A 12,841-nucleotide genomic window follows, 5' to 3' on the forward strand; every position below is an offset into this window, starting at 1 on the left:
TGGAAAAGACTCTGATGCTGGGAGGGATTGGGGGCAGGAGGAGAAGGGGACAACAGAAGATGAGATGGCTGGATGGCATCACCGACTCGATGGATGTGAGTCTGAGTGAACTCCAGGAGTTGGTGATGGACAGGGAGGCCTGGCGTGCTTCGATTCATGGGGTTGCAAAGAGTCGGACATGACTGAGTGACAGAACTGAACTGAACTGATCCCAAGAAGGTTAAGGGCCACTGATCTAACCTGACACCATTCTCACTCCTAGTGTACAGATGAGGAAAACTGAGGCCTGAGAGTGCAGCTTGCTGAGCTCCTTCCACTGGTGAGTCAGGCCTGGAACCAGCTTCTGAGCTCTTTGCTCATCACCATTGGGCATTTATGTGTCCGATCTTGACCAAACCCTTCTGACAGGTCCTTGCATAGCAGATCCATGACTAAGGCAGACCAGGCCCAGCTAGAGGAGGCTGCTCTTCTGATTCAGCTTTGGGGTTTAAGAAAGGTGAATCTTATTGGAAAAGTAGGGTTAACTAGGCAGTGAGGTGCTGGAAAGGGCATTCCAAACTGAAAGAACTGTGCGTGTGCAAAGGTCCAGGGGCTGGGGGGACACAGGTCAATCAGGAGACTGCAATTGTTCCTTGTTACTGGAACGCAGGGAGCAGGAGCCTGGGAGATGCTCTGGAGAGGTAGCCAAGGCCCCCCTTCCCCTCAAAGCACTCTGGCTCAACCTACGTGCCCCACAGTCCCCAGATTATTTTCACTAAACTGTCACTCCAGCTGACTGTGTTTGACTGCTCCCCAAATGGGCACTGACCACCTCCTGTATGTGCAAGGTGCTGTGGTCACCTGGACATCAGATGCTGAAGACCCAAGGCCTCGGCTCCCTCTGAAGGAGGCAGACATTGACTCAACTCTTATACCCATGATTAACTGGGAAGAAGAATGATGTGAAGGAAGCCCATAGCTGAAGCCCTCGCTAATCCAGGGTATTAGAGTAAAGATAAATCAGACAAAGAAGTTATGGCAGGGGTGGGAGAGGTAGGGGAATTAGTTGCCTTGGCGTATGGAGGAACTAAAATATTCTGAGTGTGGCTTGAGCTGAGAGAGAAAGAGAGAGGAGAGTTGTGGCAGGCCTGGGTGGGCTGTGGAAGATGGATTTTGTTCTACCTGAGGTAGAAGCCTGCTCAGATTTGTACAGATGATGGAGGACACCTGGAAGTGGGTGGCTCCAATTCCAGAGGTGGTAGACATAAGAGAGAAAGAGATGGATTTGAAATCTATTTATTAATAGGATACACCAGATCAAAATTTAACTCAAACTGGATTATACACCTAAATATAAACCCTAGAACTATCAAACCTCTAGAAGAGGGACTTCTCTGGTAGTCTGTGGCTAAGACTCCTTGCTCCCAAGGCAGGGAGACTGGGTTCGATCCCTGGCCAGGGAACTAGATCCCACATGCCACAGCTAAAAGATCCCATATGTTACAACTAAGACCCGGTGCAGCCAAATAAATAAATTAAAAAAAAAAAAAAAAGAACAACAACAACCTCTAGAAGAAAGCATTGTTGTTCAGTCACTAAGTCATGTCCGACTCTTTGCGACCCCATGGACTGCAGCACGCCAGGCTTCCCTGTCCATCACCAACTCCCGGAGCTTGCTCAAACTCATGTCCATTGAGTCGGTGATACCATCCAACCATCTCATCCTCTGTCTTCCCCTTCTCCTCCTGCCTTCAGTCTTTCCCAGCATCAGGGTCTTTTTTAATGAATCAGTTCTTTGTATCAGGTGGCCAAAGCATTGGAGCTTCAGCTTCAGCATCAGTTCTTCCAAAGAATATTCAGGACTGATTTTCTTTAGGATGGACTGGTTTGATCTTTCTGCTGTCCAGGGGACTCTCAGCAGTCTTCTCCAGCACCACAGTTTGAAAGCATCAATTCTTTGGCTCTCAGCTTTCTTTATTGTCCAACTCTCACATCCATACGTGATTACTGGAAAAACCATAGCTTTGACTACGTGGATCTTTGTCTATAAAGTAATGTCTCTGCTTTTTAATATGCTGTCTAGGTTTGTCATAACTTTTCTTCCAAAGAGCAAGTGTCTTTTAATTTTGTGGCTACAGTCATTGTCCACAGTGATTTTTGAGCCCAAGAAAATAAAGTCTCTCTTGAGTTTGGTATCACATTGCTATATATTGTAGTGTACTAACATGTGACATACATAGCATTTTACATAGTTCCTTTGACATCAGTTAAAAGAAAATTGTATTACCTCTGCCTTTTATTCTTACAGCATTAGATAAACAAGTGTTTTTCTTCGTTAATGTTAATAAGAACTGTCTTCTGGAATCCCTAGTGTTCAAGCTGAAGAACGCCTCCTGTAATCCCTGTGAGGCAATTGGCTATTAATACATTTTTTTCAGTTGTTATTGATCTGAGAGGATCTTTGTTTTGTCTCTTATCTTTCAGAAGGTAGTTTTGGTCAAGATGGAGTTCTGGTTGATAGGTTTTTTTCTTAGCACGCCTTGAATGCTTCCCTCTGCCTTTTGGCCTCACTGTATTTTTGCTGCGATATCACCTAATTTTACTGGGGTAATTTTACTGGTCATTTTTCAAATGCCCTTTATTCCTACTATATGGTTCCAACTCCTATTTCTATGCATGTCTCATATTTCTGTTAAAAACTAGATATTTTAGGCAATATAATGTAGGTACTCTGGGTACTGGACACATTTCTTCTGGACTTTGTTATAACGAGTACCAGCATTATCATTTTTTGTTTGTTTTTTGGTAGAGAATGTAAGTAATGATCCAGCCTTATTTTAATGAAGCTTGAGCCCCACGTTTTGAGAAGCCAGAGCTAGTGTATTGAATTAAGGATATGCGGGTTATGATCTGCTTCCCTGGTGGCTCAGCTGATAAGGAAACCACCTGCAATGCAGGAGATCTGGGTTCAATCCCTGGTGGAGAAGATCCTCTGGAGAAGGGAAAGGCTACTCACTCCATTATTCTAGCCTGGAGAATTCCATGGACTATCCAGTCCATGGGGTCACAAAGAGTCGGACACGACTGAGCAACTTTCACTTTCACTGGGTTTGGTAAAGATTTCTTAAATATGACACAAAAGCCCAGATAATAAAAGGAAAAAAATTGAAATGTATTGAAATAAAACACTTTGTTCCTCCTCAAAAGGCACTATTGTAAAAATGAAGAAAAACCACAGAGGAGGAAATCATTGCCAAAAAATATATCTGATGAAGGACTTGTAGTTAGAATATATAAAGAATTCTTACAATTAAAAAAAATAATCCAGTAAAATTGGGTGAAAGATTTCAATAGACATTTCCCAAGAAGACATGTGAAGGCAAATAAGCACTGAAAAAATGTTTATTCATTGGAGAAGTGCAAATTAAAACAACTAGAAGGACCAACATTACAAACCTAGAATGGCTAAAATTAAAAAGACTAACCATGCCAAGTGTTGGCAAGGATGTGGAGGAGTTGGAATTCTCATACGATGCTGGTGGGATACCACTACTTTGTTAAACAGTTTGGCAGTTTCTTTAAAAGTTAAACATATATTCAGCAATAAATGGAAATAAACTATCAAGCTACAGAAAGATGCCAGAGCCTTAAATGCATATTGCTAAGTATGAGAAAACTATATACTGTATGATTCCAACTATATGACATTCTGGAACTGGTATAACTAGAGATGGTAAAGAGATCAGTGATAGCCAAGCTTTCAGGGAAAGTGGGAGAAGGGAGCACAGGGCATGTTTAGGGCGCTGAAACTATTCTGTGTGATACTGTAATGGTAGGTACATGACATTACATTAAACCCATATAAAGTACAACAGCAAGAGTGAACCCTGGGGACTTCCCTGGTGGTCCAGTGGCTAAGACTCCGAGATCCCAATGCAGGGTCCCCATGTTCCATCCCTGGTCAGAGAACTAGATCCCACATGCTGCAACTAAGAGTTCAAATGTAACTAAAGATTGCATGGGCTGCAACAAAGAGGGAAGATCTTGCATTACAACTAAGAGCTGGCCCAGCCAAGTAAAATAAACAGTTTTTTAAACAAGCCTGAACCCTAATGCAAACTATAGACTTTAATAACAATGTATGAATATTGTTTCATCAATTGTAACAAATAGATCACACTAATACAAAATGTCAATAGAGAAACTGTGCAGATGGGAAAGGGGCTACTGGAATTCTCTATACTTTCTGAGCAATTTTTGTGTAAACTTAAAACAACCAGTCCATCCTAAAGGAGATCAGCCCTGGGTGTTCTTTGAAAGGACTGATGCTAAAGCTGAAACTCCAGTACTTTGGCCACCTCATGCGAAGACTTGACTCATTGGAAAAGACTGATGCTGGGAGGGATTGGGGGCAGGAGGAGAAGGGGATAACAGAGGATGAGATGGCTGGATGGCATCACTGTCTCGATGGACATGAGTCTGAGTGAACTCCGGGAGTTGGTGATGGTCAGGGAGGCCTGGCATGCTGCGATTCATGGGGTCTCAAAGAGTCGGACATGACTGAGCGACTGAGCTGAACTGAAAACTACTCTAAAAAAAATAAGTCTACCTTAAAAAAAAAAGAACAGTAAAGTTAAATATGGGCTTCCCAGGTGGTGCTAGTGGTAGAGAACCCGCCTGCCAGTGCAGGAGACAGACCTGGGTTTGGTTCCTGAGTTGGGAAGTTCCCCTGGAGAAGGGCATGGCAACCCACTCCAGTATTCTTGCCTGGAGAAACCCCATGAATAAGAGGAGCCTACTGGGTTACGGTCCATAGGGTCGCAAAGAGTCGGACACAATTGAATCAACTTAGAGCATGCGTGTTAAATATACACCTATCATATGACCCAGCCATTCCACTCCTAGGCATTTACCCAAGGGAAATAAAAGCATGTGTCCACGCAAAGACTTGTGTATGAATATTCATAGCAACTTTTCATTGTAACAGCCCAAACTAGACATAACCAAATGTTCATCAACAAATTGTGACTGGATAAGCAAATTGTGGTGCCACATATATACCACAGAATACTACTCAGTCATAAAAAGGAATAATGGCTTAATCTCAGAATTATTATACTGAGTATAAGAAACAAGACAGAAAGGGACATGAAAGTGAAGTTGCTCAGTCGTGTCTGACTCTGTGACCCCATGAACTATACAGTCCGTGGAATTCTCCAGGCCAGAATGCTGGAGTGGGTAGCCTTTCCCTTCTCCAGGGGATCTTCCCAACCCAGGGATCAAGCCCAGGTCTCCCACATTGCGGGCGGATTCTTTACCAACTGAGCTATCAGGGTCTGCTATATAATTTCATTTCTATGAAAATTCTAGGAAAATGATAGCAATTTAGTGATAGAAAGCAGATCAGTGATTGCTGTGGGGGATGGGGGGGCTAGCAGGTGGGAAAGGATTACAAAGGGGCTTGAGGAAACTTTTGGGGGTAATGAATATGTCCATTATTTGACTGTAGTATTGGTTTTGTGGTGGTATATATTGTCAACAAAAATGAACCTTGAAGTATACATAGTTTATTTTATGTCAACTATACCTCAGTAAAGCTGCTAAAAAGACCTATAGAACTTAGCCACTGATAGGATATGGCTCTTGGGAGACAGGGAGGAAAAAGACAACTCTAGACCATCTGAGTAGATTCATGGTGTAGGGGACTCTTATCTGGAGGGGATACTGGAGGGTCAGGTTAGGGAGGTACCTGTGGTACCCTAAAGGAAATCAGTCCTGAATATTCATTGGAAGGACTGATGCTGAAGCTGAAACTCCAATACTTTGGTCACTTGATGTGAAGAACTGACTCACTGGAAAAGCTCCTGATGCTGGGAAAGATTGAAGGCAGGAGGAGAAGGGGAAGACAGAGGATGAGATGGTTGGATGGCATCACCGACTCAATGGACATGAGTTTGAGCAAGCTCTGGGAGTTGGTGATGGACAGGAAGGCCTGGAGTGCTGCAGTCCATGGTGTTGAAAAGAGTGGGACACAACTGAGTGACTGAACTGAGAAAGCTGTGGGACCCGCCCTCATCCAAGGGGAGATGCCTGGAGGCGTGAACAGCCCTCCGAATAGAGGAACAAATTTGGGAGTCATTGGCCATCATGCCGCCTGAAAGAAGTAGAGGCAGGGGACAGACATGTCACTCTGGATACAAAGATGCTTCAGAAAGATGTCTGTTCTGAAAGTAATAGCGTGATAAAAATTAAAGATTCTAGGGACTCTCCTGGTAGTCCAGTGTTTAAGACTTCGAGCTCCCAATACATAGGACACGGGTTCCATCCCTGATTGGGGAACTAAGATCCTGGATGCCACATGACTCCGGAGAAGACAATGGCATCCCACTCCAGTGCTCTTGCCTGGAGAATCCCATGGACGGAGGAGCTTGGTAGGCTGCAGTCCATGGGGTCGCGCAGAGTCGGACACGACTGAGCAACTTCACTTTGACTTTTCACTTTCATGCATTGGAGAAGGAAATGGCAACCCATTCCAGTGTTCTTGCCTGGAGAATCCCAGGGACGGGGGAGCCTGGTGGGTTGCCGTTTATGGGGTCGCACAGAGTCGGACACGACTGAAGTGACTTAGCAGCAGCAGCAGCAGCATGCCACATGACTCAGCCAAAAAAAAATTTTAAATTCTAACAAGTGAAAAAAAAAATTCTAACAGATTATTTGGGGAAAAGAACTAGAAAAAATGATTTAAAGTTCCTATGGAAAACTGAACAAGCAAGAATAGCCAAGAGACTTCTGAAAACAAGTTAGGAGTCTAACCCTGTGAAAGTGCAAGTGTTAGTCACTCAGTCAAGTTTTGACCCTGGAGACTTTTTGTGACTCTAGGGTCTGTAGCTGCCAGGCTCCTCTGTCTATGGGATTCCCCCAGGCCAGAATACTGGAGTGGATTGCCATTCCCTTCTCCAGGGGATCTTCCTGACCCAGGGGTCAAACCCAAGTCTCCTGCATTGCAGGCAGATTCTTTACCATCTGAGCCATCAGGAGGTCCATTAGGGAGCCTAACACTATCAGGTATTGAATCCAATCTATAATGATTAAACAACTGTTATATAATAATTAATGAAGAGGGGTACTGATACATATAGATCACTGGAAGATAGAAGAATCTAGATACAGGTCCAAATGCATATAGGAATTTAGTATATAAGAGCAGCATCTCACATGTGTTGAGAAAAGATGAGTTTTTCAATAAAAAGCATTAGGAAAATGGGAGGGAATTTTGTATATGATCAATTCCAGATGAACTCAAGATTTAAATGTAAAAAATGAAAACAAAAATACAGCCAGCAGCTAAGGGAGACATTCTTTTAATCTTTTAATCATCTCAGTGTGGAAAAATTCTTTTTAACTGTGACACGAAACCAAGAAGCCACAAAAATTGATTTTACCACACACAAAGTTAAAAGGATAAACTGAAGAAAATACTTAAAATTTACATCCTGAAAGGCTATTTTTCCTTACATATGAGTCAAGTAACAAAAAACAGTGGAGAAATGGGCAAAGATAAGAACTGTTCACAAAAAAGACACACCGCTGTTTAATGTATGAAAAAATGGTTGAGCTCACTTGAAAGAAAAAAGAAATACAAACTAAACCTTTACCAAGACACGATTTTCTCCTTAGCAGTTTAGCAAACATAAAATAACCTTGTTCCTCATTGATCGGTGAGTGTTGTGGAAAACAGCCTTCACACAGCTGGAGGCTGGGGAGGTGTTTCAGACACAGCCCCAACAGATGGACATGTGGCAAAGTTCTTCAAGATGACAATTTTGGAGGCTTTCCCTGGTGGTCCAATGGTTAAGAATCTGCCTGCCACTGCAGGGAATGTGGGTTTGATACCTTATCAGGGAACTAAGATCCCACGTGCTTCAGGGCAGCTAAGCCCTGAAGTGGTACATTGAAACTACCGAGGCCTCTCCCTCTAGAGCCCACATGGCGTAATTAGAGAAGGCTGCATCCCACAGTGAAAGCCCAGTGCCACCAAAAAATAAATTAAATGGTCCTTGGAAAAAAGATGACAATTTTGACCTGACCTTTGGCTGAACAACTCTTCTAGGAATTCACTCCGTTTCATATTTGAATAATGCTGTTCTTACAAAGCCTTCAGTCAGTTCAGTTCAGTCACTCAGCCATGTCCAACTCCTTTGCTACCCTGAGGACTACAGCACACCAGGCTTCCCTGCCCATCATCAACCCCCAAGCTTGCTCAAACTCACGTCCTTCGAGTCGGTGATGCCATCCAACCATCTCATCCTCTGTCATCCCTTTCTCCTCCTGCCTTCAGTCTTTCCCAGCAATCAGGGTCTTTTGCAATGAGTTAGTTCACATCAGATGGCCAAAGTGTTGGAGCTTCAACTTCAGCATCAGTCCTTCCAATGAATATTCAGAACTGATTTACACAACTTTCACACTTTTACAGAGTCTTAGTGAGTCTCTATAGCAGGGATCCCCAGCACAGTACCAGTCTAATGGAAGCTGGGCCGTACAGCAGAAGGTGAGTGGTTGTCTTCCACAAAACTGGTCCCTGGGGCCAAAAAGGTTGGGGGCCACTGCTCGATGGCACTGTTTGGAATAGCAGAAGTGTGGAAACATGTGCCAGTCAATAAGAAAAAAAGAGGAGTACTATACAGCTGTCAAAAGGAAAGTGCAGATAGGAATCCATGTGATTCGTCTACACCAACTCTAACACCATCTAGGCACCTACAATTCAATTCCGATACCAATTCCCAGAATTAGCACAGGCCCCATGCATCTCATTTCCACAAGAGGCCAGCCACAAACAGAACCCCCCAGGTGACCCATACTCCTGTCTGGCTGACTACAAATTTGGGGATGCCCATAACCCCCCTCCTCAGAACTGATAATTCAGTAGAAGACTCAGAACTCAGGAAAATGCTTTATTTACTGTTATTGGTTTATTATAAAGGATACAATTGAGGAACAGCCAAATAGGAGAGATTCATAGGGAAAGACATGCCACCCTCCCCCAGAATCCCAAATCTCTAGTGCCTCGCCCTACCTGGAAGAGCTGGGGAAGCTGAAAGTTCCCACCCTCTAAATCAGTTTTTTTGGCAACAGCCATCATCCAGACTAACCTCATTAGCATAAACTCTGGTGTGATCTATAGGAGCTCATTATGAATAACAAAAGACATTCCTATAACTCTGGAAATTCCAAGGGTATTAGGCACTCTGTGCCAGGAACCAGGGACAAAGACCAAATTTGTGCATTTTTATTATACCACATTTGGTTTCATACATTTAGATTTGTTCTCTGGATGGACATAAATGATCACTTCCATTGTTTCCAGGAAGGAGAACCAGGTGGCTGGTAGTCAGGGGCAGGAGATGACTCTTGGTTCAAAATTCAAAACATGCATGTGACTATATTACCTATTTGAAGAACTCTTAAAAATACTTTACAGTCCTTGTCTTGGCTTCTAATGTCTGCAGCCTCCAGGCTTCACCCCCATGCTTCTTGGGAACCACTCAGAGAGGAGGGAGGGAAATTACATTTAGATTCCTCTGCCACCGGAGCCCTTAGACCTCTCTGCCTTCTTTCTGTTCCAGATACACTCCCCTTTAACCTTTCTCTGGGCAGCAATTCCCTCTACTGATAACACCCACATCCGAGCTCCTTTCTTGAGATCTAGTTCTAAACCCTTCTAGCATTATCGCAACCAAATCTCAAACAGTATCCTTTCTAGTGTAATACTCATTTTACAGATGAGGCGGTAGAGGAGATTAAATCTGTTGGCTAAAGTCATGCAGAAACCTGGATTTTGAACTTAAACTGTCTGGCACCAAAGACCAAGTTTTAATCACTACTCTAGACGGTCTTTCCAAAAATCCTGCTCCTCACCACCACCACCCAAGCACAGGCAAACTTGACATAGTTCATCACATCAGACGGGCTTCTCTGGTGGCTCAAGCAGTGAACAATCCACCTGCAGTGCAGGAGACCTGAGTTCAATCTCTGGGTTGGGAAGATCCCCCGGAGAAGGAAATGGCCACCCACTCCAATATTCTTGCATGGGAAATCTCATGGACAGAGGCGCCTGGTGGGCTACAGTCCATGGGGTCACAAGAGGCAACTGCAGCCCAGAGCAAGGACTAAGGCTCATTCTGAAAAAGACCTCACCCTGCAGGCATTCCTAGACTGACATAGAGCCGTTTTCCTTTGGAGCTCTTTTTGGTCCAGTAGGTCCCAGGCCCTCTTCTAAGGACTGCATATAGCTCATTTCATTCAGTTCCGTGGGCTCTATGTGGGTCTCAGCATCCACCAAGATGTTAAAGAGGAGAAACAGCGGGATGACTGGTCGCCAGTGGGAAGGGAGAGCTATTACAGGGCCTGTGCTCAGGGGTCTCAACCACTGGTACCTAAATCTGGCAGATTTCCACCCTCCCCAAAACTTCCTCCCTACTCCCACCCTGGGTGAAGGACCCAGACCAGGTCTTAAGCACAGCCGATGTCCTGTGGGTATGAATTTATTAGAGGAGTCAGGTCAGAGTGGGTACAAGTTGCAGGTTGGGAGGAAGGGGCAGGAGGCGTGAGCAGCTCTGCCAGCCTGAGGCCAAGCAGACAGGAGGCTGGAGGGGCCACAGTCAGTAGAGCACTGGGCCAGCAGGCAAGCAGATGGGCTGTTCTTCACCCTACGAGTGTCAGCGCCGAGGGCACAGCAGCAGCTTAGAGAAGACTGGGGGAGGAAGGACAGAGAGCTGCTCAGAGGAAGCCTGCCAAGCTCACACAGCAAGGGGGTGCAAGCTGGACACTTGCCCAAGCCTGCTGGACCCCAGGCACCATGCCCCTCCTTCCCATTCTGTTGGGCTCCACACCTGCCTCCCAGCTCCTCCCGGCACCACCCCCCCACACCCACCTTCTGTCCACTACTCACTGTGGAGGGTATAGGTGCCTGGCTCCAGTAGCAGCTGGGTGGGCAGGACAATGAGAAAGCCCCTACTCCAGGGCCAAGCTTGGAATGAAGGGCGGTGCCACTCAGCATTGTAGGGAAGGCACTTGGATAAGACAGGCAAGGGGCGGGGGCGGTGGCAGCAGAGGCTGCGGCGAGGGAGCAAGGCACAGAGAGGGCAGTGGGGTGGTGAGAGGCCGGGACCCCGGGGGAGGGGGATCTGGGCCTTTGGGCAGCTCCTTTGAGCCCTGCCATGGTGGGGGTGCCGCTCCCGAGTCCAGGCCCAGTGGGTCGGCTCCTTGGCCATGACCTGCATGAGAAGAGTAGATGGTAAGTGGGAGGTGGGAGGCCCAGGCTCTTTCCCCAACCCTGGGATGCTGGGGGTGTGGGGGGGGGGGGCGCCGCACCTCCTCACAGCTCTGGCGTCTCACAACAGCCCTGAAGCCCATCCGTGCCCACAGCTTGTCCCTCTGATGCAGGAAGTCTGACACTTGATGATGCCAATCTTGGCCCAGGGCCCACAGAAAAATCACGTTTTTGGGGTCCTCCAGATCTTCCTCCATGTCATTTGCAAGGTACCTGGCCACAGAGGTGGGGGACAAGGGGAACAGAGGTTGTAAGCATCCGCCCTGCCCCCACCCTGTGACTCCAAGTGGGCATCCCCACCAGGCACCCGGGCCACTCACAGTGCCAGGAACAGATTGCTGTGGGTGTACTCGCTGAGCTGCAGGTTGGCACGCCGGAAGTAGACCAGCACCATGGCCAGGAGATACTGCAGACACAGAAATGGGGAGAGTTAGAGCGGGGCACTGCGGGCAGGGGAGGGGACTGTGCCAGGCCCATCAAGCAGGTTCTGGGCTTGGAGCAGGCCTAGAAAATCCAGGGTAAAATGGTGTGGGGGGACCTGCAAAGACAAGGGCTTAAAATGGGGGCACTCCCTCCACCAAACCAGGGGACCCAATGCATTAGCAGCACTCAGGCCCCACTAATTCAACCTTCCCCGAGTGAGCCTGGACTCTACCCCACTCTCACCTTGTCTGAAATCTGGAAACAGGGATCTTTGGAGAGGAAATCCTGGAGGAAACTGTGCTCTGGGGGAGAGGAGGAGAAACGGTAGCCTGGAGTTACCACCCTCACCCCATGAGACGAGAGCAGCATTCTAAGTTCCAAAGCCCGAGCCCCCACTGAACTCATTTTCCGACATGTCTGTCATGAACCACCTCCCCCCATCCCCCGCCCCCCCTCAAACCTGCCAAACCAGAGTTACCTGAGAAGGGATGGGACCGAGATGTGGGCAGGCTGAGATCCCACCTCTCACATCAGTTCACGCTTGGTCCTCACAGTCCCTTCTGTGCCAGCCCCCAAGTGGACTCACCCAGAAGGTGGAGAAAGGCCTGGAGCTCTTGGTGTTGGCGGAGATGGGAAGACTCATCACCCTCACCTTGACGGCTCCAGCCCCTCAGCTTCACTTGGGTATCAGCTCCAGGGACTGTGGCCAGATCTTGGGCATCATTCATCTCTTGGGGGGTTGGGGGCAGGTGGGGTGGGGTGGGACAGGGTGACCTGTAAAGAAAGCAGCCCCAGGACTTAGCATTTACCCCATTAGCCCTGCACAAGTCAACAGGATCAGTGTGGCTGGCCTGACAGAGGACCTCCAGAGGGTGGAGGGATGGGCATGGAGAAACAGGGGTGGGGGTGGGGGTGAGGAGACAAGACAGGCAGCAGAATTCCTGGGAGCTACAGCACCCTCACGCCTCCTCCTGGCACCCCAGACCAGGCCAGAGAGTAACAGCAGCAGCAACGAGCGCCTCTGAGGGTTTCCTAAGTGCCTGGAGCTGTGTTAAACGCTTTAACTTATTTAGTCCTGGTAAGTAAACCCATTTTGCAAACACACAAACT

The 12,841-nt window shown here is 46.8% G+C and overlaps 1 protein-coding gene across 1 annotated transcript; it reads right to left on the bottom strand.

The window, feature by feature from the left end:
• Positions 1–10,919: 10,919 nt before the first annotated feature.
• SPDYC (speedy/RINGO cell cycle regulator family member C) lies at positions 10,920–12,459 on the bottom strand. Its single transcript, XM_068976492.1, has 5 exons — positions 12,318–12,459; positions 11,975–12,033; positions 11,629–11,714; positions 11,350–11,521; positions 10,920–11,252 (listed from the first exon to the last, which is right to left on the bottom strand). The coding sequence occupies exons 1-5, from the start codon at positions 12,457–12,459 to the stop codon at positions 10,920–10,922; spliced, it is 792 nt and encodes a 263-aa protein (XP_068832593.1).
• Between the last annotated feature and the right edge of the window lie 382 nt (positions 12,460–12,841).

The sequence above is a fragment of the Capricornis sumatraensis genome, chromosome 8 (assembly GCF_032405125.1).
Source record: "Capricornis sumatraensis isolate serow.1 chromosome 8, serow.2, whole genome shotgun sequence".
Taxonomy (NCBI): Eukaryota; Metazoa; Chordata; class Mammalia; order Artiodactyla; family Bovidae; genus Capricornis; species Capricornis sumatraensis.